Here is a 27,477-nt window from a genome sequence, read left to right on the forward strand (position 1 = left end):
ACAAAAACCGCTCAACAAAACAAAAACACTCAAGAGTTTAGCTGTTGGGAGGCCCACATCCCATATTACAGTAGATGGGTTCAATCCCTGGTCCTGGTTCCAGCCTGGCACAGCCCCAGCCATTATAGACATTTGGGGAGTGAAACTAGATAGGAGTTTGTCTCTCTCAAATGAATAAATTAAAAATAAAATTAGGGGCCGACACTGTGGTGTAGTGGGCTAAGCCTCTGTCTATGGTGCTGGCATCCCATATTGGTTCAGGTTCGAGTCTTGGCTGTTCCACTTCCAATCCAGCTCTCTGGATGGCCTGGAAAAACAGTAGAAGATGGCCCAAGTGCTTGGGAGACTCTGCACCCACCTGGGAGACCAGATGAAGCTCCTGGCTCCTGGCTTCAGACCAGCTCAGCTCCAGCCATTTCGGCCATTTGGGGAGTGAACCAGTGGATGGAAGACCTCTTTCTCTGTCTCTACCTCTCTCTGTAACTCTACCTCTCAAGTAAATAAATTAAAAACTTTTTTTAAAAAAATTAAAATACTTATTGTTTACTGTGGTTCCTCAACATAAGGGAAGAACTCAGAGGCCTGTTTTTAAGTTAGACTATCCCCATGCCCATTTCTCGGCTCACGTTATCTCCTTTATCTCTACTGGCAAAAGAGCAATGTTTTTTCTAAGATTACCCTAAAGGAATCCAATTTCGTTTTTCTGAAACATTCCTGTTCAAAAGCTAGCAGAAGCCCAGGTGCTTGGGCCCTGCACCCCATGGGAGACCAGGAAAAGCACCTGGCTCCTGGCTCCTGCCATCGGATCAGCGCGGTGCGTCGGCCGCAGCGCGCCGGCCGCGGCGGCCATTGGAGGGTGAACCAACGGCAAAGGAAGACCTTTCTCTCTGTCTCTCTCTCTCACTGTCCACTCTGCCTGTCAAAAAAAAAAAAAAAAAAAAAAAAAAAAAAAAAAAAAAGCTAGCAGAAGATGAAATTTCTATTAGTGGTGATTCCCGACCCATGAGACTCGATTTGGTGAGAAGTGTTCCATCATCACGTAGTTACAAAAAGTCTTACTGAATTCTTGTTCATCTGGGACATCACTGGACAAATGTCTATTATTTATTTATTTTGGATAGATTTTTTCAAATGACTGCTTTAAAAATCAAAGTGACACCGCAGAGCTGAAAACCGAAAGCTTAGGGGCTGGGGGACTTGCGGCAGGTTTCCATATTGGTAATGAGTCTCAGTAACCACCTTTGCGGATAATATGGAGAATCAGACGAAATACATGTCACAACAAAGACCGTTTCGCTTTAATAAAAAAAAAAAAAAGCAAAGCAAACTCGCAGTGCGAAACCACGAAACGCTGCGTCACAAATATCAATGCAAAAAACAAAAAATGCACACCACGTACGTCAGCCGGCTCTCTTCACCTCAGCGAAGCGTCCCTGGGAACCCAGAGGACAAGGAATGAATGAATGAAACGGAAACGGTTCAAAGGAAGTTGCGGAGCCTGGGGGTATCCCGAGCCGCGCGGTGCCCGGACGCCGGCCAGCCGTCCGAGGAACTAGGGAACGGCCCTGCTTAACCGAGGGGCTCAGACCCACCGTGGACAACCGTCCACTCAGACCCCGGAGCGTCCTTGGGGAAGGGACACAGCTCCACCCCACCCCTCCGCCCTTCTTGTAGCGCGGCTGCGCCGCAGAGACGAATGTTCCTTGTCGGCCGCCGTAGTCCCGGAGACCTGACGGCGGGTTCCCATTGGCTGCGCTTTTGGCGCCAAAGCGAAACGCGGAGGCGGAGGCCAGGAGCTGGCGCTCTCGTAGTGGTACTGCAGCTGAGGGTCCCGGTGATCGTTAGGCTTGGGAGCCGGCGGTTGATCCGGTCGCTGAGGCCGGGGTGTGTGTGTGTGTATCCGCCATGTTCTGCGAAAAGGCCATGGAGTTGGTCCGCGAACTGCACCGTGCTCCCGAAGGGCAGCTGCCCGCCTTCAACGTGAGGGAGCGCAGGGGATGGGATGCGGCGCGTGGAGAGGCCGGGCTGGGGGCGTGGGCGGCTTACTTTGCCCAGTGTCTGCTGCGAGTCAGCTGCAGGAGTTGGGGTACAGGGTCCCAGGAGACACGGGCGGGGAAAGGAACGCTTTCGTACTCCTGCCCTGCAGCGACTGTGGCGAATTTCTCTGTTGACAGTGTTCTAGGGTTTTTCGGCATAGAGCGTTGTTGCTGCTCCGTGGCTTAAGCAGACTGGTTGTTCCGGTTGCCTGGTGGAAATGTGGCCATTGAGCTGGGTCTCTGGGAGCAGCCTGGGATGCAGGCTGTGGTGTGACTGGGGCAGGTATTCCGCTTCCTGTGCTGAGTTTTCTGACGTGCAGAAGTTGGTAAGGGGCTCGGAGAGATGCCTGGCGTTCAGTAAGAGCTGAGCCAGCCTGTACGATATTTTTTTAAAAAGATTTTATTTATTCGAAGAGTTACAGAGGTAGAGACAGAGAGGTCATCCATCCACTGGTTCACAACCCAGATGGCCGCAACGGCCGGAGCTGGCCTGGGAAAGCAATGGGAGATGGCCCAAGTGCTTGGGCCCCTGCACCTGCGTGGGAGACTTGGAAGAAGCTCCTGGCTTCTGCCTGGCCCAGCTTCGGCTGTTATAGCCATTTGGGGAGTGAACCGGTGAATGGAAGATCTCTCCAGCTTACTATCTGTCCTCCTCTCTGTAACTGTTTCAAATTAAAAAAATCAAAGTAAAATCACCAAGATTCAGTCATGGGGGCTCAATTCTAAAGACCTAGTTTGATCTCCTCACTTCCCAAGGATCCCACCTTTATTTATTTATTTTTTTAAAAGATTTATTTATTTGAAAGGTAGAGATTGTAGAGAGACAGATTTTCCATTCATTGGCTTTCTCCCCAAATGGCTGCAACAGCTGGGACCAGGGGCTTCTTCTGGGTCTCCCATGTGGCTGGCAGGGGCCCAAGAACTTGGGCTATCTGCCGCTTTCCCAGGCACATTAGCAGGGAGCTGGGTTGGGAGTGGAGTACTCAGAATTTGAACCGGCACCCTATGGGATGCTGGCGTTACAGGCAGCTAGCTGCTTTACCCACTACGCCACAATGCCAGACCAATATCACATCTGTAAACACTGTCATTGGATTAAATTTCCACCCTTGTAGCTGCACTGACAGAAAACTGGGGACTGATCCCTTTATAAGTTTGGAGGGACAGATACTCAAACCACAGCAGGAATGGTACAGAAAGCTTTGTGTTTTCAGTATAACTGGCAGCAGTATGGGGAATGGACTGAAAAGGAGAAGGCATGGAGCCCAGGACCTGGTTTGTGGGTGGCAGTAATAGACCAGGTGAGAGGTGTGTGGTCTGAACTGTGTCAGGTCAGTGGCACTGACTTCAGTGTCTGGGTTTCTGAGACCTGAGACAAACAGGACTAGTAACTACTAGAAGAGGGGTAGAGATGGGGTAGATAATGAATGAGAGGGAGGAGTCGGGATCTCCGGAGGATTCTCAGATTACTGAGTAAACAACAGAGTGTGTGATGAGTTTTGTCAGGCTTGTAGCTTGACAATGAGATCATTGTACACGCAAAGAAACTGAGCCAAGAGAAATTACAGGTCAGGTTAAGGGACTTGTCTGAATTTACAGTACAATGGAAGCAGAACCTTAACTTGAATACAGGTTTCCTGGATTCCGGGCTGTAGCTCTTTGAGTTTCAGAACAATTATCTCAGAAGTTAGAGACTGCAGTAAGAAGCTCAGTAGGGATGCTGGGATGCAAGGCTGTAGATACTCTAAAATATGGCTCCCTGCTGGGCCTGGAGAGCCAGGAACTCTATAGGCCATCAGACAAATAAGGAGATGGGCCAAAGAGGCAGAGTGACGTGGCCAGACAGCTGCGGGCCGGGCTGTCCTCAGAACCAGGCTCTTCAGACCTTTAGTTTAGCTCTTTTATTCTAATTTTGTTAAAAAAATTATTGAGACCAGCATTGTGATACAGTGGGTTAAGCCACCACCTGTGATGCCAGCATCCCATATGGTCACTGGTTCAAGTCCTGGCTGCTCCACGTCCTATCCCGCTCCCTGCTGATGTGCCCGGGGAACCAGTGGAAGATGGCCCAGGTGCTTGGGCCTCTGCATCCATATGGGAGACTTGGAAGAAGCTCCTGGCTTCTGTTTTCAGCTGTTTCGGCCGTTTGGGGAGTGAACCAATGAATGGAAGATCTCTCTCTCTCTCTCTTTCTGTAACTCTGCCTTTCAAAAAAATGAATAAATCTTAAGAAAAGATTATTTTTACTTAGATGTGCCATTCACTGGTTAACTCTCCAAATGCCTGAAACAGCCAGGGCTGAGCCCAGGCAAAGCCAAGAGCCAGAAATTCAGTTGGGTCTCCTACACAGGTAGCAGGGACTCAAGTTCTTGAACCATCTGTTGCTGCCTGCCAGGGTGCTCAATAACAGGAAGCTAGAATCAGATGCAGATGGGACTTGAACCCATTTACTTATTAACTCTTATGCCAAATGCCCATCCCTTCAATCAGATATTAAGTATTGGTTTCCTGCTTTGAGCATCTGGCATCTTGAAAGTTGTAGAATCATTCTCTTTGAGGTTTTAGTTTGGAGGGATACCTTTTGCACCTTTTGTTCCATTAATGCTTTTCACTGACAAACCCCCCTGCTGGATAGGTGGCTCAGCAGCCTGCAGAAGAGGCTGGCCCCTGGCATAGCTGGTCTGAGAGGCTAGGCCTGGACGAACTTTTGGGAATCATCTCTCCTGGAGAGGTGATAGTCAGGGTTTTGGAGCTGGGGCTCTGCTTTGTTCATTCCAGATTCGTGTGTGATTAGGTGCTACGTTCAGCAAAGTGAAGAATGATTACTCCCATGCCAAATGCAGAACTGTCCATTTTTTCTTAAAATGCTGTTTTTAAGAAAATTACTTGGATTCTCAGGGGCTTACGTTCTGAGTTAGGGACACAGAACAGAGTTTCCACAGTAGATAAAAATCTAAGCCTGAAAACTTAGTGTGTATATTTTACAGAGTTGGTTCACCTTGCCTTTTTATTATACATCCAGATATTAAGTTACAGTATTAGGTTACAGGATTTCTTTTTTTTTTTTTTAAGATTTATTTTATTTATTTGAAAGAGTTACAGAGAGAGAGAGAGAAAGAGACGGAGGGAAGGAGAGATGTCTTCCTTTTGCTGGTTCACTCCCTAATTGGCCGCAATGGCCAGAGCTGCGCCGATCCGAAGCCAGGAGCCAGGAGCTTCTTCTGGGTCTCCCACATGGGTGCAGGGGCCCAAGGATTTGGGCCATCCTCTACTGCTTTCCCAGGCCACAGCAGAGAGCTGGACTGGAAGAGGAGCAGCCAGGTCTTGAACCGGTGTCTATATGGGATGCTGGCACTGCAGGACAGGGCGTTAACCCGCTGAGCCACAGCGCTGGCCCCAGGTTACAAGAGTTTCAACCACTCCTTAAAGTAGTATTTGCTGATAAAAAGAACATTTAATTCTAGTAATTCAGTAATTCTAGTGATTCAGACCTTTCTGCAGTGCTTTTTTTAACCAGATGTTAAAGAAGGGAGGTGTCATGCTTACGATTTTCATCAAGGATTATATCTTTTGACCAGGGTTAGGTAGTTGATTTTATAATTGTGCTGGGAGTATTCCAAAGCATTTTTGCTAATGTACATATTTTGAGACTAAAAAGATTGGGAAAAGTAGTTGGGATCTTCTTTTTGGATTGCCGACAGACCTAATTTGTGCCATTTATGAACTTCAGAATGCTGTTTTATCTTTCCAAGAGAAAAAAATTTTTAAATCTAAAAATGTATTTATTTCTTAGTTCCCATCTGCTGGCCCTCTCCAATTGGCTCTCTCACATGGGTGGCAGGAGCCCAATTACTTGAGCCATCGCTGCTGCCTCCCAGAGTCTGCATTAGCGGGAATCTGGAGCCAGGATTTGAGCTCAGGCATGCCAACATGAAATACAGGTGTCCTGGCTGATGTATTAATCTCCAAGCAAGTAAATGTCTACCTCTTCAAGGGAAAATTTTAAATTTGCTCAGAGTGGATAACAAGAAAACTCCTTTGGCCTTTTTATTTTTGTAATACAAATAAAAAACACTATTTGGTTTTGACATTAACGTTTTAAGACAGGTTTTCTATAAATAAAAAATTGTTGGAGCTGGTGCTGTGGCTCAGCAGGTTAAGCTACCGTCTGCAGCGCTGTCATCCCCTATGGGTGCCTGTTCGAGTCCCAGCTGCTTCACTTCCAGTCCAGCTCCCTGCTAATGCCTGGGAAAGAAGTGGAGGGTGGCCCAAGTCCTTGGGCCACTAAACCCACATGCGATACCCAGATGAAGCTCCTGGTTCCTGATTGGCCCAGCTGCAGCCATTTTGGCCATTTGGGGAATGAACCAGTGGATAGAAAATCTCTCTCCTGTCTCCCTAACTCTGACTTTCAAATAAATAAATAAATAAATATTTTTTAAAAAGTTTATATACTCTTGTTAAATCTTATTCCTTCTTTAGGACTCATTTTTTTGTTATAAATTTTATTGAGGCATAGTTTATGTACAACAAAATGTACATTTTGATAGACTTTCAAATTTTGGCAAATTTATACATGTTTACAACCAGCAGCCTAATCAAGATTTCTGTAACACAGGATCTGTTTTATTTCCCTTCCACCTGCAGCCTTAAGCAACCACACATTTGCTTTCTAAGGCTGCAGTTTACATTTGTCTATTTTATGTTATTGGATTTACATGTGCCAGGAGTTGGCAGACTTTTTCTTCAGTAAAGGGCCAGATGGAATTATATAGCATGTACTGTGTGTGTCTGGCTTCTTTTGCTTGGTATAATGTGTTTGAGGTTACCCTTAATGTTATCTGTGCTGTTAAAAGTTCATTCTTTTTTATTGTGCTTTTTCTTTCCTTTTTACTGTGGCAAAATGTACATAATACAAAGTTTTCTATTTTAACTGTTTTTGGTTGTATACCTTAGTGGCATTTGTTACAGTAACATTGCTGTCTAACCATTGTCACCATCTATTTCCAAAACTTTTTCATCACACCAGACAGAAACTCTGCTACTGTTAAGCCATAATCCTCATTCCTCACTGCTTCTGGTAACTTGTAATCTATTGCTATCCCTGTGAATTTGCTAGTGCTAGATTATTTCAGATAAGTGGACTCTTACAGTAGTTGTCCTTTTGTGTTTAATGTCTTTCACTTAGCCTAATGTTTTCAAGATTGATCCATCTTACAGCATGTATCAGTTCTTTGGTACTTCATTCCTTGTGGTTGAATGTCAAGACTTGGTAGAGGAAATAAATGAATGTGTATCAATATCAGTTTATATGTTTCAGGAGGATGGAATCAGACAAGTTCTGGAGGAGATGAAGACTTTGTATGAACAAAACCAATCTGATGTGTAAGTTATATTAAGATTGATATTGTAAAACAATTTAAGAAATAAGATGTTGAAATCAGATAACCTAGGATCAGTTTCTGGATGATTTTTTTTTTTTTTTTAAACTGTGTGCCTAATCATGTTCCAGGTATACAAATTAGCATGGGTCTAGAAGGATTTTGCAGATCAGTGCTGTACCTGTTGGACTTAAACTGTGCTTGGCATATGTTAGGTGCTTAACAAATAGTTAGTGTTTGACTGATAGGGATTGGAAGAAATTAAAGCAGATCTAAAAGACATGAAATACAAACAAATAAAAACCCAGTGAAAGTGTAGTTTCTTTTTTTTTTTTTAAAGATTTATTTATTTATTTGAAAGTCAGAGTTACACAGAGAGAGGAGGAGAAGCAGAGAGAGAGAGAGAGAGAGAGAGAGAGAGAGAGTGATCTTCCATTCTCTTGTTCACCCCCAGTTGGCTGCAACGGCTGGAGCTGAGCCGATCTGAAGCCAGGAAGCTTCTTCCAGGTCTCATGTGGGTGCAGGACCCAAGCACTTGGGCCATTTTCTACTGCTGCCCAGGCCACAGCAGGGAGCTGGTTCAGAAGTAGAGCAGCAAGGTTTTGAACCTGCGTCCATATGGGATGCCGGCACTGTAGGCTGTGGCTTTATTGGCTACACCACAGTGTCAGCCCATGTATAGTTTCCATTGTTGTTAATAGGTATCTTAGGCTGGCGCCGTGGCTCAATAGGCTAATCCTCCGCCTGCGGCGCCAGCACCCTGGGTTCTAGTCCTGGTCGGGGCGCCGGATTCTGTCCCGGTTGCTCCTCTTCCAGTCCAGCTCTCTGCTGTGGCCGGGGAGTGCAGTGGAGGATGACCCAGGTCCTTGGGCCCTGCACCCCATGGGAGACCAGGAGGAAGTGCCTGGCTCCTGGCTTCAGATCAGTGCAGCGTGCCGTCCGCAACACGCCAGCCGTGGCGGCCATTTGGGGGGTGAACCAATGGAAAAAGGAAGACCTTTCTCTCTGTCTCTCTCTCTCTCTAACTCTGCCTGTCCAAAAAAAAAAAAAAAAAGATATTTTAGTGTGTTTGCTCTTGGGAGGATGGGCACTTTGTAAACTTAACCAGAGCAGCAGTCATTTCTGATACCTTGAGTGCTGTTTACTGAGAATTAGTACTCCAAATGTCTGCTCTCATCTGTTGAAAGAGGCTTCCAGATAAATATTAAATATTTAGAACTGAGCATGGTGGTTGCCTCAATGGAAAATTTGGACCATGTGACAAACTTACTAGGTTCCTGTGACTTGATGGAGAGTAAGACACAAAAGAACACTAAAGTCTGGGTCAAAGTTGAGGCATTCAGGATCTCAACCTAGAGAAGTTCTTGGGATGTGAGGTTTCCCCTATGACTTTATTAGGTAAAATGTTTTCATCAGTTACTTGGATGTAGAAATCAATAGCATATTGACAAGATGACAGAGACATTTTCCAAGTACTGTGTAAGCCTTGATGACAGAGCAGTCTTTACAGATGGAATGAGGAACTTAGCCTCAACAGTAAGTTGTAAGGCAAATGTAAAATCTTGAACTCAAATCCCCACACATGTACTGCTAAGTGGCTGTGGTATTTCTATGGTGTCAAACAAAACAGGATGAGACTCAGTTTCTCTTAACAATTCTCTTACAGCACAGATCACTTTTGATACTCGATGTGTAAGGCTTTTTCCTTACACACAGGGATGTATCCAGATGTGCATTTCCAGCAGGATATCCCCTGATTAAAATATATATATATATATATACTTTCATTTTATTTGAAAGGCAGAGAAAGAGAAATAGCCAGACAGATTTTTTTTTTTTTTTTTGACAGGCAGAGTGGACAGTGAGAGAGAGAGACAGAGAGAAAGGTCTTCCTTTTGCCATTGGTTCACCCTCCAATGGCCGCCGTGGCCGGCGCACTGCGGCCGGCGCACCATGCTGATCTGATGGCAGGAGCCAGGTGCTTCTCCTGCTCTCACATGGGGTGCAGGGCCCAAGTACTTGGGCCATCCTCCACTGCACTCCTGGGCCACAGCAGAGAGCTGGCCTGGAAGAGGGGCAACCGGGACAGAATCCGGCGCCCCGACCAGGACTAGAACCCGGTGTGCCGGCGCCGCAAGGCGGAGGATTAGCCTAGTGAGCCACGGCGCCAGCTGGCCAGACAGATCTTCAATCTGCTGGTTCACTTCCCCAATCCTGGGACACATGGAGCTGGGTAGTCTAAAGCCAGGAGCTTGGAACTTCATCTGATTCTCCTATGCCCATGGACCGAAGTACTTGAGCTGTCATCTGCTGTCTCCCAGGTAATGGGAAGTAATAGCTGGAATCAAAGCAGCGAATGGAAGGCTAGCGCTGTGGTGTAGTGGGTTAAGTTTCCACCTGCAACGCTGGCATTCCATATGTGTGCCAGTTCAAGTCTCGGCTCTCCACTTATGACCCAGCTCCTGGAAAAGCAGTGAGGATGGCCCACAGGCTTGGACCCCTTCACCCAGGTGGGAAACCAGGAAGAAGCTCCTGGCTCCTGGCTTTGGCCTGGTCCAGCCCCAGCCATTGACAAACATTTGGGGAGTGAACCAGCAGATGGATGCGCTCTCTCGTGCTCTCTCTCTCTCTCTCTCTGTCTTTGAAATATATAAATTAATCTAAAAAAAAAAAAAAAAGAGAGAGAGAGAGAAGCACTCTAGTATGGGACATGGGTGTTCCAAGCAGCGTTTTTACCACTGTGCCAAATAATGCCCATGGGTGTTCCTTAGTTTAATTCAACTCTGATACTCTCCACTTGGAGACAGCATCAGATCCCACAGGGTATGGGCTCAGTCCTCAACTCTGCCTCTACCCCTGTTCCACCTTCAGATGCCCCTGGCAAGCCTCAGATGGTTTATCAGAAGCTTAGACAAATCTGGTACAAATTAGGGTTCTTACAACTCCTTCTTCAGGTTTGATTGATTTTTTTTTTTTTTTTTTTTTTTTTTGACAGGCAGAGAGAGACAGAGAGAAAGGTCTTCCTTCCATTGGTTCACCCCCCAAATGGCCGCCACGGCTGGTGCGCTGCGCCGATCCGAAGCCAGGAGCCAGGCACTTCCTCCTGGTCTCCCATGCAGGTGCAGGGCCCAAGGACCTGAGCCATCCTCCACTGCCTTCCTGAGCCACAGCAGAGAGCTGGACTGGAAGAGGAGCAACCGGGACAGAATCCGGTGCCCCAACTGGGAAAAGAAACCTGCCGGTGCCACAGGCGGAGGATTAGCCTAGTGAGCTGCGGCACCGGCAAGGTTTGATTGATTTGTTTGAGCAGCTTACAGAATTTAGAGAAACACCTTTACCAGTTTATTATAAAGGATATTATGGGGGCTGGCGCCATGGCTCACTTGGCTAATCCTCTGCCTGTGGCGCCGGCATCCCATTTGGGCACTGGGTTCTAGTCCTGGCTGCTTCTAGTCCAGCTCTCTGCTGTGGCCCAGGAAGGCAGTGGAGGATGGCCCAAGTGCTTGGGCACCTGCACCTGTATGAGAGACCAGGAGGAAGCACCTGGCTCCTGGCTTCGGATCAGCGCAGCGCGCTGGCCGTAGCAGCCATTTGGAGAGTGAACCAACGGAAGGAAGACCTTTCTCTCTGTCTCTCTCACTGTCTAACACTATCTGTCAAATAAAAAAATTGAAAAAAAAAAAGGGATATTATGGAGGGTATGGAGGAAGAGATGAACAGGGTGGGGTAGGAGGAAAGGAGTGTGGAGCTCCTATGCCCTATCTGGTTGCCACCTTCCAAGAGCCAGCATGTGTTCAAGTCTCTGGAAGCTTTCTGAATTCTACCCTTTTGGACTTTCATGGAGATTTTTGGCATGACTGAGGCGTGGAAATCCATGTAGAAATGTGTTTGGACAAAAAGGTCTGATCTAATGCTAATTGACCAGGAAAGCCCAGGAGGGGTATGGGTCAGGACTGCTTCTGAAATTGGGATCTTAATGATCTGTTATCAGACAAACAGGCCAGAGAATTTCTTCATGGTTAGCTCTAAGACACAAAGGTGGAGGGGGATGAGCATTTCTGTGATTCTTCTGGGGAAGAGACCTTCTAATTTTAGTGGACTGCCTTGGGAACTGTGGACAAAACCCAAAATATGTGTGTCATAATGTCACACATGTTGAACAACACCATCTAGAATCCGGTTCATGGACTTTCACAGGCTAGTGTAGGAGACAGATTTTAACTGCAGACACAGTGGATTGGGAAGCATGTTTTGAAGGAAGCTAACAGAATGCTAGGAGAGAGAATAATAAATTGAAGATGTACTTTTGATTGAAGAGTCAGGGGTATTCTCTCAAGGAAGAGATGTTTCAGCTGAGGCTTTGTGGGAGGAGAACATTCTAGACAGAGGGAATGGTGTTTGCAAAGGCCCTAAGGAAAGGAGCAGGGTGCTCAGGAAGCCGACACTTAAAGGAGGCCAGTGTGATGGAGCTTAGCAGGTGGCTAAGGATGACCCCAGGGTGGGGTGGGTGTTGGCATGTTTGTCTTTTTTTTTTTTTTTAAATTTTGACAGGTAGGGTTACAGATAGTGAGAGAGACAGAAAGAAAGGTCTTCCTTCCGTTTGTTCACTCCCCAAATGTGGGGAGCAATCCGGACTGGACTGAGTTGCTCGAATTGGGACTTATTCTATGCATCTGCTCTCCCACAATATGGCGCTGGGAGAGAAGTAAACAGCTTCCGCACAGCTGCCTCCAGTTCAACCAATTAACTGTAGGACTTGCTCCTGATTGGAGAGCAGCGTACTCGGCGTGTGGGCAGCCGAGTTGGGATTGGCGGAGGAGGACTATAAAGGAGGAGAGAGACGGCATGCACCAGGAACATCTATGGGGAACATCTAAGGGAACCCGTGCAGCCCCCGAGAAAGCCGGCGGTGTGCCGCTCCCCTGCGGAAGTGGGGAATGCGGCCAGGGGGAACTGCCCTTCCACGGAGGTGGAAGGGATAGTAGCCAACCCGGGAAGAACCAGCAGAAAACCCGGGGAGGGCCGAGCAGACGAAAGAACAGCGCAGGGTCCTGTGTTGCTCCTCCACGAAGAGGGGGAGCGACACCCAAATGGCCACTAGGGCCAGTGTTGCGCCAGCCCGAAGCCAGGAGCCAGGTGCTTCTTCCCAATCTCCCATGCGGGTGCAGGAGCCCAAGCATTTGGGCCATCCTTCACTGCCCTCCCGGGCCACAGCAGAGAGCTAGACTGGAAGAGGAGCAACTGGGACTAGAACCCAGCGCCTATATGGGATGCCGGTACCGCAGGCGGAGGATTAGCCAAGTGAGCCACGGCACCGGCCCCATGTTTGTGTCTTAGAAGATTACCCTGGTTACTGTTTGGTCAGCTAATTCTTCCCGTCACCTGGGAGTCAGCAGGTGACAGCTCAAATACTTGGGTCTATGGGCACGGTAGAATCAGATGAAGTTCTAGGCTTCTGGCTTTAGACTACCCAGCTCCATGTGTCGCAGGATTAGGGGAGTGAACCAGCAGGTTGAAGCAGAGTAGAGGAGGTGAGAGGAGAGGGAGGCACATTAGTCATCCGGATGACCAGAGAAGTGACCTGGACTAGGTGAAACATGATCATGTTAACTGGTACAGGCATTTGCTGTGAAGATGCCACTTGAGATGCCCACATCCCATATTGGAGTGCCTGGGGTTCAGTCTTTTCTGCAGTCCCAACTCCAGCTTTCTACTAGCATGCACCCTGGGAAGCAGGAGGTGATGATGCAAGTTTTCCATGTGGACAACTTGGGTTGATTTCCAGGGCTCAGTCTGTTGCAGGCATTTGGGCAGTGAACCAGCGCATGGAAGCTCCCTGCCTCACTGTTTCTGTCTCTCTTTCTACCTCAAGTAAATAAAATAAAGATTTTTAAACTGTCAAAGATGTATTTTGGGGGTAGCCTAACATCTCTTGGTCCAAAGGGAATGATTTTCTTGTGTTTCCTGTATATATATATTTACTATTTATAATTTCATGATTGAAAATTCTGTGCCCTACACTCTTGTTTTCTCTCTGGAGAGGCAATCATTGTTCCCAGTTTCTGGTTAAAATTATTTGTGAAAATAAATAATTTTTTTTAATTTGTGTAAGTGTGAATATTTTTAAGAATTCCATTTGTTCTTAATAAATCATCCTGGTGTTATATTGGGTGTATTTTTAAACATTTTAAAAAATTAATTTATTTTCATTTTATTTGAAAGGCAGATAGAGACAGACAAAACAATCTTCTGTCCACTGATTCCCTCCAAATACCCGGAATAGCCAGGCTGGGCTAGGTTGAAGCCAGGAGCCTGAACTTAATCCCAGGTCTCCCACATGGGTGTCAGGGACCCAAATATATGAACCATCATTTGATGCCTCCCAGGATGTGCATCCGCAAGAAGCTGGATTTAAATCAGAGGGTCTGGGACTCCAGCCAGGCAATCCAATGTGGGATGTGGGCCTTCCAAGTCATAACTTAACTGCTAAGCCAAATGCCTGCCCCATAGTTGGGTGTTCCTTTGTAGTATTCCCTTCTAATCCAGAACATATTGTACACAAGGTAGGAAATAAATCTTACTTTCATAGGGTGGCAGGAGTTTGTAGAACAGATCTGGCAGTTGGAGATCAATAAATATTTGTTAGATGAATGATTGTTAGGTGAATTAACACCTTATTATAATAAGGATTTGCAAGTCCCACTGAAAGTGAAATAATAGAATGAAAACATGACATAAGGCCATCCTTTTATGAAGCTTAATGTTAGGTTTATATCTTATGTCACCATGAGAGAGGAATTCCAAAAAGTGGATAAAAACATACTGTCTTTAGAAAAATAGAGATTAATTAATGTGCAAAATTGTTAAGTACCAAATGATTAAGTGAAACATACTTGATGGGGGCTGGCTTTGTGGCACGGCAGGTTAAGTTGCCACCTTCCACACTTGGCATCCCATGTTGGAGAACCTTCAAATCCTGCCTACTCTGCTTTGTGATCCAACTCCATGTTGATGTACTTGGGAAAGCAGCAGAAGATGGCCCAAGTATTTGGGCCCCTGCCATACACATCAGAGACCAGGATAGAGTTCCTGGCTCCTGGCTTTGGTCTGGTCTTGACCTTGCTTTTGTTTTGTAGCCATTTGGGGAGTTAACCAGCATGTGGAAGATCAATCTTACCTATCTGCCTGTATCTCTTTCTCACTGTCTCTTCTCCATCTTTATTTCTGTTGCTCTGCCTTTCAAATAAATAAATCTTAAAACAAAACAAAATCAAAGAAATGTACTTGATAGTATGATTGTAGGCAAACTATTTAGCTTTTGGCTTTTTTTCTTTTAGCATTAATAAAATTTGATGTGGAAGTATTTACTCTTTGCTTATGTTAGCTACTATTTATAAATGGATAAAAGCAAGTATGTAAGTTGGCTTTGAAATTTTTATTTATATTGAAATGTGTTTGTTTTTTTTCCTCTTTAAATAAATTCCCTTAATAGGACTGAAGCAAAGTCAGGTGGACGAAGTGATTTGATACCAACCATCAAATTCCGACACTGCTGTTTGTTAAGAAATCGACGTTGCACATTAGCATACCTGTGAGTGTCGCAGGTTTTGCTTGGGATGGTAGGGAATGCTGGAGGGTTTTCTGTGTGGGTTCTTAGTTTACCTTTTTGAATGGATTACAGGAAGTATGCATCTGTTCTTTTAAGCATTTTAAATTCTTCTATTTGCCATGAAAAATTTATTTTGTTATGAAAATGGCCTCATTCATAAAAGTAAGGAACACCCCCATGGAGTCATCCTGTCCCCATTAAAACAGGTTTAACAGTTTTTAATGTTTTGCTGTATTTGCTTCATCGTGTTTGGTGTTTGCTGTATAATTTTAGAGCATCATGCCACTTCACCACCAAATCCTTTAGTGTATTTAGTATTTTCCTAAGAAATAAGGGCCTTTGGGATCTTAACTCTTGTGACTGCTGTATGTGGTCACTCCTGAAGAAATCAACAATGGCTTCATTGCCTTTATGGCAGCTGTTGAGCCCTGCCTTATCCCAAATACGCCTTCTTGCCTTCTATCACGAGGTTTGTTTGCATTAGGAGCAGGTTTACATGGTTGTGGGTCTTGAGTCAGACATCAGAACAGCTTTTTATTGCCCTTTATCCTCACCCCGTCTGACACCTTCTCAACGTCCTAGGTATGACCGGTTGCTTCGGATCAGAGCGCTCAGGTGGGAGTATGGCAGTGTCTTGCCAACTGCTCTACGGTTTCACATGTCTTCTGAAGAAGTAAGTTAGCATTGTGGTGCTGTTCTGGAATAATATTTGTGTTTCTCTTTGTTTTAAATATGTTTTCACCTTTTTTTTTTTTTTTTTTTTTTTTTTTTTTTTTTTTGACAGATAGAGTTAGACAGTGAGAGAGAGAGACAGAGAGAAAGGTCTTCCTTCCCTTGGTTCACCCCTCAAATGGCCACCACAGCTGGCATGCTGCGCCGATCCGAAGCCAGGAGCCAGGTGTTTCTTCCTGGTCTCCCACGTGGGTGCAGGAGCCCAAGCACTTGGGCCATCCTCCACTGCCTTCCCGGGCCACAGCAGAGAGCTGGACTGGAAGAGGAGCAGCCGGGACTAGAACCCAGCACCCATATGGGATGCCGGCGCCGCAGGCAGAGGATTAACCAAGTGAGCCACGGCGCCGGCCTCTGTCATCAGTTTTTGACAGTATTTATTTAGTATATACTGTGATGGGAAATACACAGTGAGGAGAAATCTGAAATGCTATGTGGAAAATCTCATCTTGTTGCTTATTGGTGTCCTATCAGTGGGATTAAAAAGTTTATTTGGGGATTTTCTATAAAGTATCTTTGTATATACTGATGTGTATGTGGTGTGTGTGTGATCGACACTACAAATTCACATTTGTAATGAAACTCTTGTCCAGGCACTGAGGCAGAGTTAGTCCAATATTTAGGGACAGAGGGTTGGAGTCTCTTCATGCCTACATTCCCTCATTTACAGAAGAGGATCATAGGGGTTCCAGATACTTCTGGCACCACTTGGAATGAGACCACTCTGCCCTGGTTGAGTACAGTCTTCCATAAGACCGTGCCTTGCTTCAGACACCAGGCATATTCTACCCATGGATTCAGTAATTCTCTAGAATGACTCCCAGAACTCAGGAAAGCACTATACTTAAAGTTATACTGTAGCAATAAAAATACAACTAAATCTGGGCAAAATAAGAGACTCCTAAGCTTCTGGTATCTGTGGAGTCAGGACATGTCTCCTTCCTGGAACACCTGCATTTGACGATCCATGTGGAGTATTGCCAACCAGGGAATCACATAGAGACTTTGGTGTCCAGAGGGCTTGCTGGGACTCACTGGAAAGGCACAGGTGAACAGATCGCTGGCCCTGTGACAAGCTCAGCCGCATCCCTCTCCAACTCCCTGCAGGTCAGGCTCAGAGCAAGAGATCCAAAGTGCCAGTTCCCTAATTAGGATTGGTCTTTCTGGGGTAGCCAGCTCCCACTCTGAGTCATCTTGTTAGCAAGAAACTAGGGGTCTACTGTGAGTCACCCCATTGGCTCACGCTATCAGAACCCAAAATAAGTAACAAGATAACTTCTCTCATTTGAGAAAGCCCAAGGAGTTAGAGAGCTTGTTTCCTAGGAATAGGGGCAAAGGCCAGTCAGATTCTTTATCATGCAGCCAGGTACTAAAAGGCTTATCACAGGTTGCTTGAGGTGATCCACAGGGAACATGGCCCAGGATGGCCTTCAGTGTTGCTTGTCACTTTGTTAGAGGATCCTAGCACATAGCTTAAGAAAGCAAATGTTCTATGTGTTTGTTGTTAGCTTCTGCTTGTTTTTGAAAATAGCATTCTATTTGCTAACTTTTTAAAATTTATTTTTAATTGTTATTTTCATTTTATTTGAAAGACATCTTTATGTGCTGGTCTATTTTCAAAATGCCTGCAACATCTAGGGTTAGGCCAGGTCAGAGCCAGGAGCTTAGAACTCAATCAGGGTGTCCCATGTGCTTGAGCCCAAGAACTTGAGCCCTCGCCTGCTGCCTTTAAGGATAGGCAGTAGCAGGAAGCTGGATAAGAAGTGGAGGAGCCAGGACTCAAATTAGTTACCCTGATATGAGGGCACTGGAAGCAGTGATTTAACTGCTGCCAAAACGCGCCTGCTAATTAACTCTCATTGTTTTCATTCTGTTCATTTTTCTAGATAGACAAATGAGTAATCTCTACATCATATTTACCAGTAACTATAATTGGTAACATGTTAGGACTTGAGTTTTTAGTTTCTTATTTCTGTAGTGTTTGTGCCTGAATTTACTTACATTAGTTGAACTATAGAATACTTCTTGTATATTTTAGTAAAATGAACAGAAGTTTATGTTGCTTTTGTTTATTTTTTTAAAGTTTTATTTTATTTATTTGAAAGAGTTACAGAGAGGTAGAGAGAGGTCTTCCATCCACTCATTCACTCCTCAGGTGGCTGCAATGGCTGGAGCTGAGCTGATCCAAAGCCAGGAGCCAGGAGCTTCTTCTGTGTCTCCCACGTGGGTGCACTACTACTTTTCCAGGCCATAGCCATGAGCTGGATCGGAAGAGGAGCAGCCGGGGCTAGAACCGGTGCCCATATGGGATTCTGGCGCTTCAGGCCAGGGCTTCAACCCATTGCGCCTCAGCGCAGGTCCTTTATGTTGATTTTGTAATGTAATAACTTACAGTGATTTTTCTCATACAACATTTTAAATTACTATGTGTCTTATAATTTTGTAAATGCAGATTCAAGCACATCTGTGAAATTTCATGTTAGGCGTTATTTCTTTTCAGATAGCACTCTTCTTGATGCAAATTCAGTTCCTATTTAGGTAAAATAGAACCTTATCAGCAGCATGTAAAGGAATGTTGATGGTTCTAGGGGTTAAGTTGTTTAAAAGTAATGAAATCGCAGCTCCTTCCTTACAAGAGTGTAAATTACTGTTGAACTGGCAGACTTCCTTCTGTCCTAGTGTCCTCCTTTATGGACATGATTATGCTTGGCCCCTTACTTTCGTCCATGGCATTTTGGAAAAAACTCAAGCTTGAAAACAAGAAATTTATTCAGGTAACTCTCTGTACCAGGCTAACAGCTGCTAACAGCTGCATCAGCCATGTTAGACCAGTAACAAGGAGTACTTCTGGGTGTTTCCATCAACTTACAGGAGACCATCACTTGTGTCTTCGTGTAAAGCCATAGGCTTGAGTCAGCCACCTAGGCTTAGAGCAATTTGTTAATTCTGAGCCCTTTGTCAATAACAGTACCTACATCATGGGAGTATTAGTCCCCTTACTATTGCTATAGCAGAAAGTGAGTTCCTGAGACTAGGTAATATATAGAGAGAAGAGGGTTCTTTTGCTGGCAGGTCTGGAGGTTCAAGAGGAAGGCGCCAGCATCTGCTCGGCTGTGGTGTGGGTGTCATGGTGGATGGCATCACAGTGGCAGGAGTGCACATGGAAGAGACCATGTGGCTAGGGACGAAGCTAGAGAGATTGAGCAGGGAGGCTCTTTTAGAACAGTGCACTCTCACAAGAACTACGTTGTTCTGTGAGACCAGCATGAATCCCTTCTGAGGTTCGTTTTCCACCCACATCTCCTACCCCTGACCGCCCTTGCACTAAGTACCCCCTCTCAAAGGTTATACCACTTCAACACCACCACACTGAGGACCATGTCTTCAGCACCTGAGTGAGTTAGATGACATCTTAACCACGGTAGAAAGAATAATAAAATAGTATTAAAGGCACAGCAAATTCCTAGTACACAGTAATGCTTTACAAATCGTAGTGGGGATGTTGATCTCCGTTGTGTTGGCTTAATGTGGTAATAAAAGTAAAAAGCAGAGTGAAAATAAGTGACTAGGGGGCCGGCGCTGTGGCATAGTATGCTAAGCCTCCGCCTGCAGTGCTGGCATCTCATACAGCCGCCGGTTTGAGTCCTGGCTGCTCCACTTCAGATCCAGCTCCCTGCTATAGCCTGGGAAAGCAGTAGAAGATGAGCCAAGTCCTTGGGGCCCTGTACCCACCAGGGAGACCTTGTAGAGGCTCCTGGCTCCTGGCTTCTGGCTTCGGGTTGGCATAGCTCCAGCCGTTGTGGCCATCTGAGGAGTGAAGCAGAGGATGGAAGATCTCTCTCTCTCTCTTTGTCTCTCTCTCTCTGCCTCTGTATAACTCTGCCTTTCAAATACATAAATAAATCTTCAAAAAAAAAAAAAGGGACTAAAGTGAAACGGATGATAGTGCTTTAATAATGTTCAGAGAAATCACCATTGAAAGATATAGGAGTGAGTATACAAATAATACATAAAAATTTTCTCAGGGCAAGCATTTGGCCTAGAGGTTAAGACACCAGTTAGGATGTCCACATCTCAGAGTGCCTGGGTCTGAGACCCAGTTCTGCCTTTGAATCTGGATTCCTGCCACTGAGCACCCTGGGGAGGCAATGGATGATGGCTTAGGTGTTTGGATCCCTGCCATCCACATAGGAGACCTGGATTCAATTCCTAGCTCTGGCTTGAGCTTGACCCTTCCTGGCCATTGCAGGCCTTAGGGGCGTGAAGCAGCAGATGGCAGCCCTCTGTGTCTGTCTTGTATTTCTCTCTGTCTCTGTCTGACTGAAATTTTAAAAAATAGGCATGTAATTTCAGAGTAATCTTTTTAGATTTTCTTTAGCCCTATATTTTATTACGTTTCTGTTTAAGTTACAGAATCCTTAAGCCACTGATACACAAGATCATGAAAATAGGTGTCTTTTCCTTTCCTATTAATATTTTTCCATAGCTAAGTATTTTGCAATTGTCGGTGTAAATTTTGTATAACGTGTATATCATGCATAGCCTTTCCTTTTTGGATGAGACTGAATGAGGACAATGCCTTCATTGCCACGATACCCTTTAGTTTTCCTTCCATGCTATGTTCTCTTGGGAGTCTGTTAAATGCTGTTGTTCTGAGTGGGGACCCTGTAGAAAGACTGTGGTAGAAAGATCCATGTCTTGACTCATTTGGAAACACTTTTCTAAGCAAGGTTTTTGTTTTTTTGTTTTTTGTTTTTGACAGGCAGAGTTAGAGAGAGGGAGACAGAGAGAAAGGTCTTCCTTCCATTGGTTCACCCCCTAAATGGCCACTACGGCCAGCACGCTGTGCTGATCAAACCAGGAGCCAGGTGCCTCCTTCTGGTCTCCCATGCGGGTGCAAGGCCCAAGCACTTTGGCCATCTTCCACTGCCTTCCCTGGCCACAGCAGAGAGCTGAACTGGAAGAAGAGCAACCGGGACTAGAACCGGGGGTGCCGTTGCTGCAGGTGGAGGATTAGCCAAGTGAGCCACGGCACTGGCCAAGCAAAGATTTCTTTTTATCACATTTAGCCATATAAAATGCTGTATTTTACCTTTTGTTACTATAAAATAAATAGTTTTTAAATGACCACTGCTCTGTCCAGAGTACTACCCATGTCATGCATGGAGTGTCCATGTATCTGTACAGTTAGAATTGGGAGACTTTCTCTTATGTTCTGTTAGTCTAGAGTTAACATTTTATACTTGTGGACTGGTGTTATTTTCCTGGTCTGTTTCTGGTTGAATGCTCCTTAGGTTTATGATTAGTAGGCAGGGCTGTAAATTCTAGTGAGAGCACAGGTTTTTGTTCATTTTTGTTAAGTGATTTCTGAGTGCTCGGATCTGTGCTTGGATCATAGCAGTCAGTAATGTTCGAATGAGTGTTCACAGATATGATCCATATTGATATGGGCTGGTTTTGAAAGGATGAACGTGCAGTTTGTACACATTCTCATATAACTGACCAATATCGTCTTTTCATTTGCAGATGGAGTGGTTCAGTCATTATAAAAAATCCCTTGCTACTTACATGAGGACACTGGGAGGAGATGAAGGTTTGGACATTACACAGGATATGAAGCCTCCAAAAAGCTTATATATTGAAGTATGTATACCTTTTAAAAATGATTTTTCTTTACTACATGGGTGGTTGCTACCTTTTATCTCAGATGAGGCGTATCTATGAATGTATATTAGCTTCTGAAAACAGGAAGCACAAACCAAAACCAAAATCACTGTTTATAGTAGGGTGGTTGCAATAAGATGGAGCAGTTAAAATTCTATGAATATACCTGTTTTAATAATCTTTGGAACTATGTAAATATCTTACCTGTTATCAAAATAAAATTAAATGAAAATGGAAACCAATCTCTAAAAATTTAAAGTAAAAATTGGCCGGCGCCGCGGCTCACTAGGCTAATCCTCCACCTTGCGGCGCCGGCACACCGGGTTCTAGTCCCGGTCGGGGCGCTGGATTCTGTCCCCGTTGCCCCTCTTCCAGTCCAGCTCTCTGCTGTGGCCCGGGAGTGCAGTGGAGGATGGCCCAAGTGCTTGGGCCCTGCACCCCATGGGAGACCAGGATAAGTACCTGGCTCCTGCCATCGGATCAGCATGGTGCGCCAGCCGCGGCGGCCATTGGAGGGTGAGCCAACGGCAAAGGAAGGCCTTTTTTTCTGTCTCTCTCACTGTCCACTCTGCCTGTCCAAAAAAAAAAAAAAAATTTAAAGTAAAATGAAACAAATGAACCTTTCAAGGTGATGTATTTTCTTTTTTTAAGATTTTTATTTATTTATTTGACAGAGTTACAGATAGTGAGAGAGAAAGGTCTTCTTTCCCTTGGTTCACTCCCCAAATGGCCGCTACGGCCAGAGCTACGCCGATCCAAAGCCAGGAGCCAAGTGCCTCCTCCTAGTCTCCCATGCGGGTGCAGGGCCCATATGGGATGCCCATATGGGATGCCGGTGCCACAGGCGGAGGATTAACCTAGTGCGCCGTGACTCTGGGCCCTCAAGTGGATGTATTTTCAAGACATATTTTTGTCATCATAACCAGTTTAGGTGCCCAGTTCAGAGAGTGTGAAATAGTATCACTGTGTTAGACATCTATCACCACCATTCATGTCCAGATTTCTTTTTACCTTCCTTAGAAAACGGAAACTGTGTTCCCAGGAAACAGTCACTCTCCAGTCCCTGCTGGTTGCCCTGTGCCTGGCAAGCACCATTCTGCTTCCTGTCTCTGTGCTTCACATATGAGAAATCATAAAATACTTGCTTTTTTGTGACTGGCTTACTTAGCATAATGTGATAAGATTCATGTTTTATGTGTCATTTTCCTAAGCCTGAGAGATGTGTCATTGTTTGGCTACATACCACATATTGCCTGACTGTTCATCCATCAGATGGACATTTGGGGTGCATCCACATGTTAGCCATAGTGATTAATCCTACTGTGAACATGGGTGTACAAACACCTTTCAGATACTGTGCTTTCAATCCTCTGGGGGATATGCCCAGAAGTGGAGTTGTTGCATCGTGTTAAATTCTGTTTAGCTTTTGGGGGAGCTGCCATACTGTTTTCCACAGCCTCTACTGTCTACAGGGGTCAAGTGTTCCAGTTTCTGCACATATCACTAATACTTTTTCATTTTCATTTTATTTTTTAGTTTTTTAAAATATAGCCATTCTAAAGAATGTGAAATGGTACATTTTTGTGATTTTGACTTTCATTATCCTAATGTTTAGTGATAAACATTTTTTTTTTAAAGATTATTTATTTATTCGACAGGTAGAGTTACAGACAGTGAGAGGGAGAGACAGAGAGAAAGGTCTTCCTTCCGTTGGTTCGCCCCACAAATGGCCACTAAGGCCAGAGCTACGCCTATCCGAAGCCAGGAGCCAGGTGCTTCCTCCTGGTCTCCCATGCGGGTGCAGGGCCCAAGCACTTGGGCCATCCTCCACTGCCCTCCCGGGCCACAGCACAGAGCTGGACTGGAAGAGGAGCAGCCGGGACTAGAACCCAGCGCCCATATGGGAGTCTGGCGCCACAGGCGGAGGATTAGCCAAGTGAGCCACGGCGCCGGCCCCAGTGATAAACATTTAATTTTCATTGCTTTTTGGCTGTTTATAAATCTTCAGGGCAATGTTGTTTGCCTGTTTTTTGAATTGGGTTTTCATTTTTTTGTTGTGGAGTTTTAGGAGATCTGTGCATAATCTGAATAGTAATGTCTTAACAGATGCATTATTTGCAAATATTTTCTCCCATTTGTGGGGAGCAACTCGGACTAGACTAAGTTACTGGAATTAAGACTTATTCTATGCATCTGCTCTCCCACAATATGGCGCTGGGAGAGAAGAAAACAGCTTCTACACAGCTGCCTCCAGTTCAGCCAATAAACTGTAGGACTTGCTCCTGATTGGAGGAGAGCAGCGTACTCGGCGTGTGGGCAGCCGAGTTGGGATTGGCAGAGGAGGACTATAAAGGAGGAGAGAGACGGCATGCACGAGGAACATCTACGAGGAACATCTAAGGGGAACACCTGTGCAGCCCCCGAGAGAGCCGGCCGGCGGTGTGCCGCTCCCCTGCGGAAGTGGGGAATGTGGCAGGGGGAACCGCCCCTCCACAGAGGTGGAGGGTCGGTAGCCAACCCGGGAAGAACCAGCAGCAAACCCGGGGAGGGCCGAGCAGACAGAAGAACAGCGCAGGGTCCTGTGTCGTTCCTCCACGAAGAGGGGGAGCGACACCATTCAACATGTTGCCTTTTTACACTACTGATAGTGTCTTTTTTTTTTTTTTTTTAAGGTTTTATTTATTTATTTGAAAGTCAGATACACAGAGAGAAGGAGAGGCAGAGAGAGAGGTCTTCCATCTGCTGGTTCACTCCCCAATTGGCCACCAACGGCGAGAGCTGTGTTGATCCAAAGCCTGGGACCAGGAGCTTCTTCCAGGTCTCCCATGCAGGTGCAGGGGCCCAAAGACTTGGGCCATCTTCTACTGTTTTCCCAGGCCATAGCAGAGAGCTGGATCAGAAGTGGAGCAGCTGGGTCTCGAACTAGTACCCATATGGGATTCCGGCACTGCAGGTGGTGGCTTTACCTGCTATGCTACAGCGCCAGCCCCCAGTGTTTTATTCTAAATTAGGTTGTTTAAGGTCTAATATTCAAACCTTTGATCCAGTTTGAATTACTTTTTGTATATGGTATTAGGTAGTGACCCAACTTGATTATTTTGAATTTGGATAGTTTTCCCAGGACCATTTCTTTTGATTTTTTCTTTCTTTCTTTCTTTCTTTTTTTTTTTTAAGATTTGTTCATTTATTTGCAAGGCAGAGCATCAGAAAGAGAAGGAGAGACAGAGATCTTCCATCCACTGAATTATTCCCTAAGTGATCTCAACAGCCAGGGCTGGGCCAGTAGCCATTGACTCCATCTAGGTCTCTCATATGGGTGGACGGGGCCCAAACAGCTGTCCATCTTCTGCTGCCCCCTTGGATGTACATTAGCTGAAGGTAGATTTGAAGGGGAGGAATGAGGACTTAATCCAGCACTAAAGTATGGGATGTCTGCATTGCAGGTGGGATGTCTGCATTGCAGGTGGCAGCTTCACCTGGCGTGCCACAGCACTGGCCCTTCCTCTGTGTGTCTGTTCCCTCTGCTGAGCTCAGTCACTGGGGCTAGGGCAGCTTCTTCCTAGGGATCAGCTCACTGCTATGCTGACAACCGTTATCTGCCATTCTTTCAGCTGCCTCGCCTTGTGGGACTTTTTTTTGTAATTTCTGTTTCAGATTCTTAGTGTGTTGACTGTACTAATGCTTCTGTTCTGGTTTTTTTTTGGTGTGTGTGTGTGTGTGGAATCTTTGAGACTTCCTATATGTAAAATGATAATCATCTGTGAACAGAGGTAATTAGTTCTTCCTTTCCAACTTAGAAACCTTTTCTTTTTCTGATTACTCTGGCATTAACTTCAGTTATATGTTGAGTGTAAGTGGCAAAGGAAGGCGTCTTGCCTTCTTGAATTTAGAAGAAAAGCTGTCAGTATTTCATCCTTGAGCAGGATCTTTGCTGGGGATTTTACATGTATCTGGCCTATTATTTTGAGATAGTTTCCTTCTCCTTCTAGTTTATTTTTTGATCATAAAAGGGTGTCAGATTTTGTCAAATGCGTTTTTTAATTTTTTTTATTTTTTTATAGCTTCTCCCCCATAATTTCCCTCCCACCCACAACCCTCCCCTCTCCTGCTCCCTCTCCCCTTCCATTCACATCAAGATTCATTTTCAATTCTCTTTATATACAGAAGATCAATTTAGTATATATTAAGTAAAGATTTCAACAGTTTGCTCCCATACAGAAACACAAAGTGAAAAATACTGTTTGAGTACTAGTTATAGCATTAAATCACAATGTACAGAACATTAAGGACAGAGATCCTACATGAGGAGTAAGTGCACAGTGACTCCTGTTGTTGACTTAACAAATTGACACTCTTGTTTATGGCGTCAGTAATCACCCTAGGCTCTTGTCATGAGTTGCCAAGGCTATGGAAGCCTTTTGAGTTCACCGACTCTGACATATTTAGACAAGGCCATAGTCAAAGTGGAAGTTCTCTCCTCCCTTCAGAGAAAGGTACCTCTTTCTTTGATGGCCTGTTCTTTCCACTGGGATCTCACTCGCAGAGATCTTTTAGGTTTTGTTTTTTTTTTTTTGTTTTTTTTTTTTTTTGTTTTTTTTTTTTTTTGTTTTTTTTTTTTTTTTTTTTGCCAGAATGTCTTGGCTTTCCATGCCTGAAATATTCTCATGGGCTTTTCAGCCGGATCCGCATGCCTTAGGGGCTGATTCTGAGGCCAGAGTGCTGTTAGGACATCCGCCATTGTATGAGTCTGCTGTGTATCCCACTTGCCATGTTGGATCGTTCTCTCCCTGTTTTTATTCTATCAGTTAGTATTTTCAGACACTAGTCTTGTTTATGTGATCCCTTTGACTCTTAGTCCTATCATTATGATCAATTGTGAACTGAAGTTGCTCACTTGGACTAGTGAGATGGCATTGGTACATGCCACCTTGATGGGATTGAATTGGAATCCCCTGGTATGTTTCTAACTCTACCATTTGGGGCAAGTCAGCCTGAGCATGTCCCAAATTGTACATCTCTTCCCTCTCTCATTCCCACTCTTATATTTAACAGCGATCACATTTCAGTTAAGTTTCAACACCTAAGACTAACTGTGTATTAATTACAGAATTCGACCAATAGTATTAAGTAGAACAACCAAAAAAAATACTAAAAGGGATAAAGTATTAAGTTGTTCATCAACAGTCAGGGCAAGGGCTGATCAGGTCACCGTTTCTCATAGTGTCCATTTCACTTTAACAGGTTTCCTTTGTTAGTTGTCACCGATCAGGGAGAACATACGATATTTGTCCCTTTGGAACTGGCTTATTTCACTCAGCATGATGTTTTCCAGATTCCTCCATTTTGTTGCAAATAACTGGATTTCATTGTTTTTTACTGCTGTATAGTATTCTATAGAGTACATATCCCACAATTTCTTTATCCAGTCTAGCATTTTTTTTTTTTAAGATTTATTTATTTTACTTGAAAGGCAGAGGCAGAGAGAGGTCTTCCATCCTCTGGTTCACTCCCCAGATAGCCACAACAGCCAGAGCTGTGCCGATCTGAAGCCAGGAGCCAGGAGCATCCTCTGGGTCTCCCACACAAGTTGCAGTGGCCCAAGAACTCTGACCATCGTCCACTGCTATCCTTGGCCCTGCCCTGGCAGAGAGCTGGGTCAGAAGTAAAGCAGCTGGTACTGGAACCGGTGCCCATATGGGATGCCTGCACAGCAGGCGGTGGCTTTACCCACTGCACCACAGCACCACCCCATCAAATGCGTTTTCTGCATAAGTTGAGCTTCATTCTGTTAATGTGATCTGCTATGATTGGTTTTCACATATTGAATGATTCTTGCATTCCACGAATAAATCCCAGGTGATCATGGCCATAGCCTTTCTAATATGTTGATGAATGCAGTTTCCCACTATTATGCTGAGGGTGTTTTACATCAGTTTTCGTAACGGATGTTGATCTGTGGTTTTCTTGGAGTCTTTTTCTGTCTTGGGTATAAGGGCTGTGCTGGCTTCTTGACAGCTGAATTAGGAAGTGTTTCCTCTTCCATTTTTTGGAGAAGTTT

The 27,477-nt window shown here is 45.0% G+C and overlaps 1 protein-coding gene across 2 annotated transcripts in view; it reads left to right on the plus strand.

Annotated features, from left to right (window-relative positions):
• Positions 1-1,388: 1,388 nt before the first annotated feature.
• Positions 1,389-27,477, plus strand: part of GINS1 (GINS complex subunit 1) — a 37,059-nt gene continuing 10,970 nt past the window's right edge. The window contains exons 1-5 of one of the 2 annotated variants that reach the window (XM_051834447.3): positions 1,389-1,980; positions 7,357-7,421; positions 14,910-15,008; positions 15,609-15,699; positions 21,282-21,398. In XM_051834447.3, the coding sequence (XP_051690407.3) occupies positions 1,906-1,980; positions 7,357-7,421; positions 14,910-15,008; positions 15,609-15,699; positions 21,282-21,398 (447 nt within the window). In that variant the 5' untranslated portion in view covers positions 1,389-1,905. Of the gene's footprint in view, positions 1,981-7,356; positions 7,422-14,909; positions 15,009-15,608; positions 15,700-15,810; positions 16,156-21,281; positions 21,399-27,477 lie in introns of those variants that run through there. The other variant, XM_089307396.1, reaches the window with a different exon arrangement.

This window comes from Oryctolagus cuniculus, chromosome 11 (genome assembly GCF_051225735.1).
Source record: "Oryctolagus cuniculus isolate XC-2025 breed Fujian yellow rabbit chromosome 11, ASM5122573v1, whole genome shotgun sequence".
NCBI lineage: Eukaryota > Metazoa > Chordata > Mammalia > Lagomorpha > Leporidae > Oryctolagus > Oryctolagus cuniculus.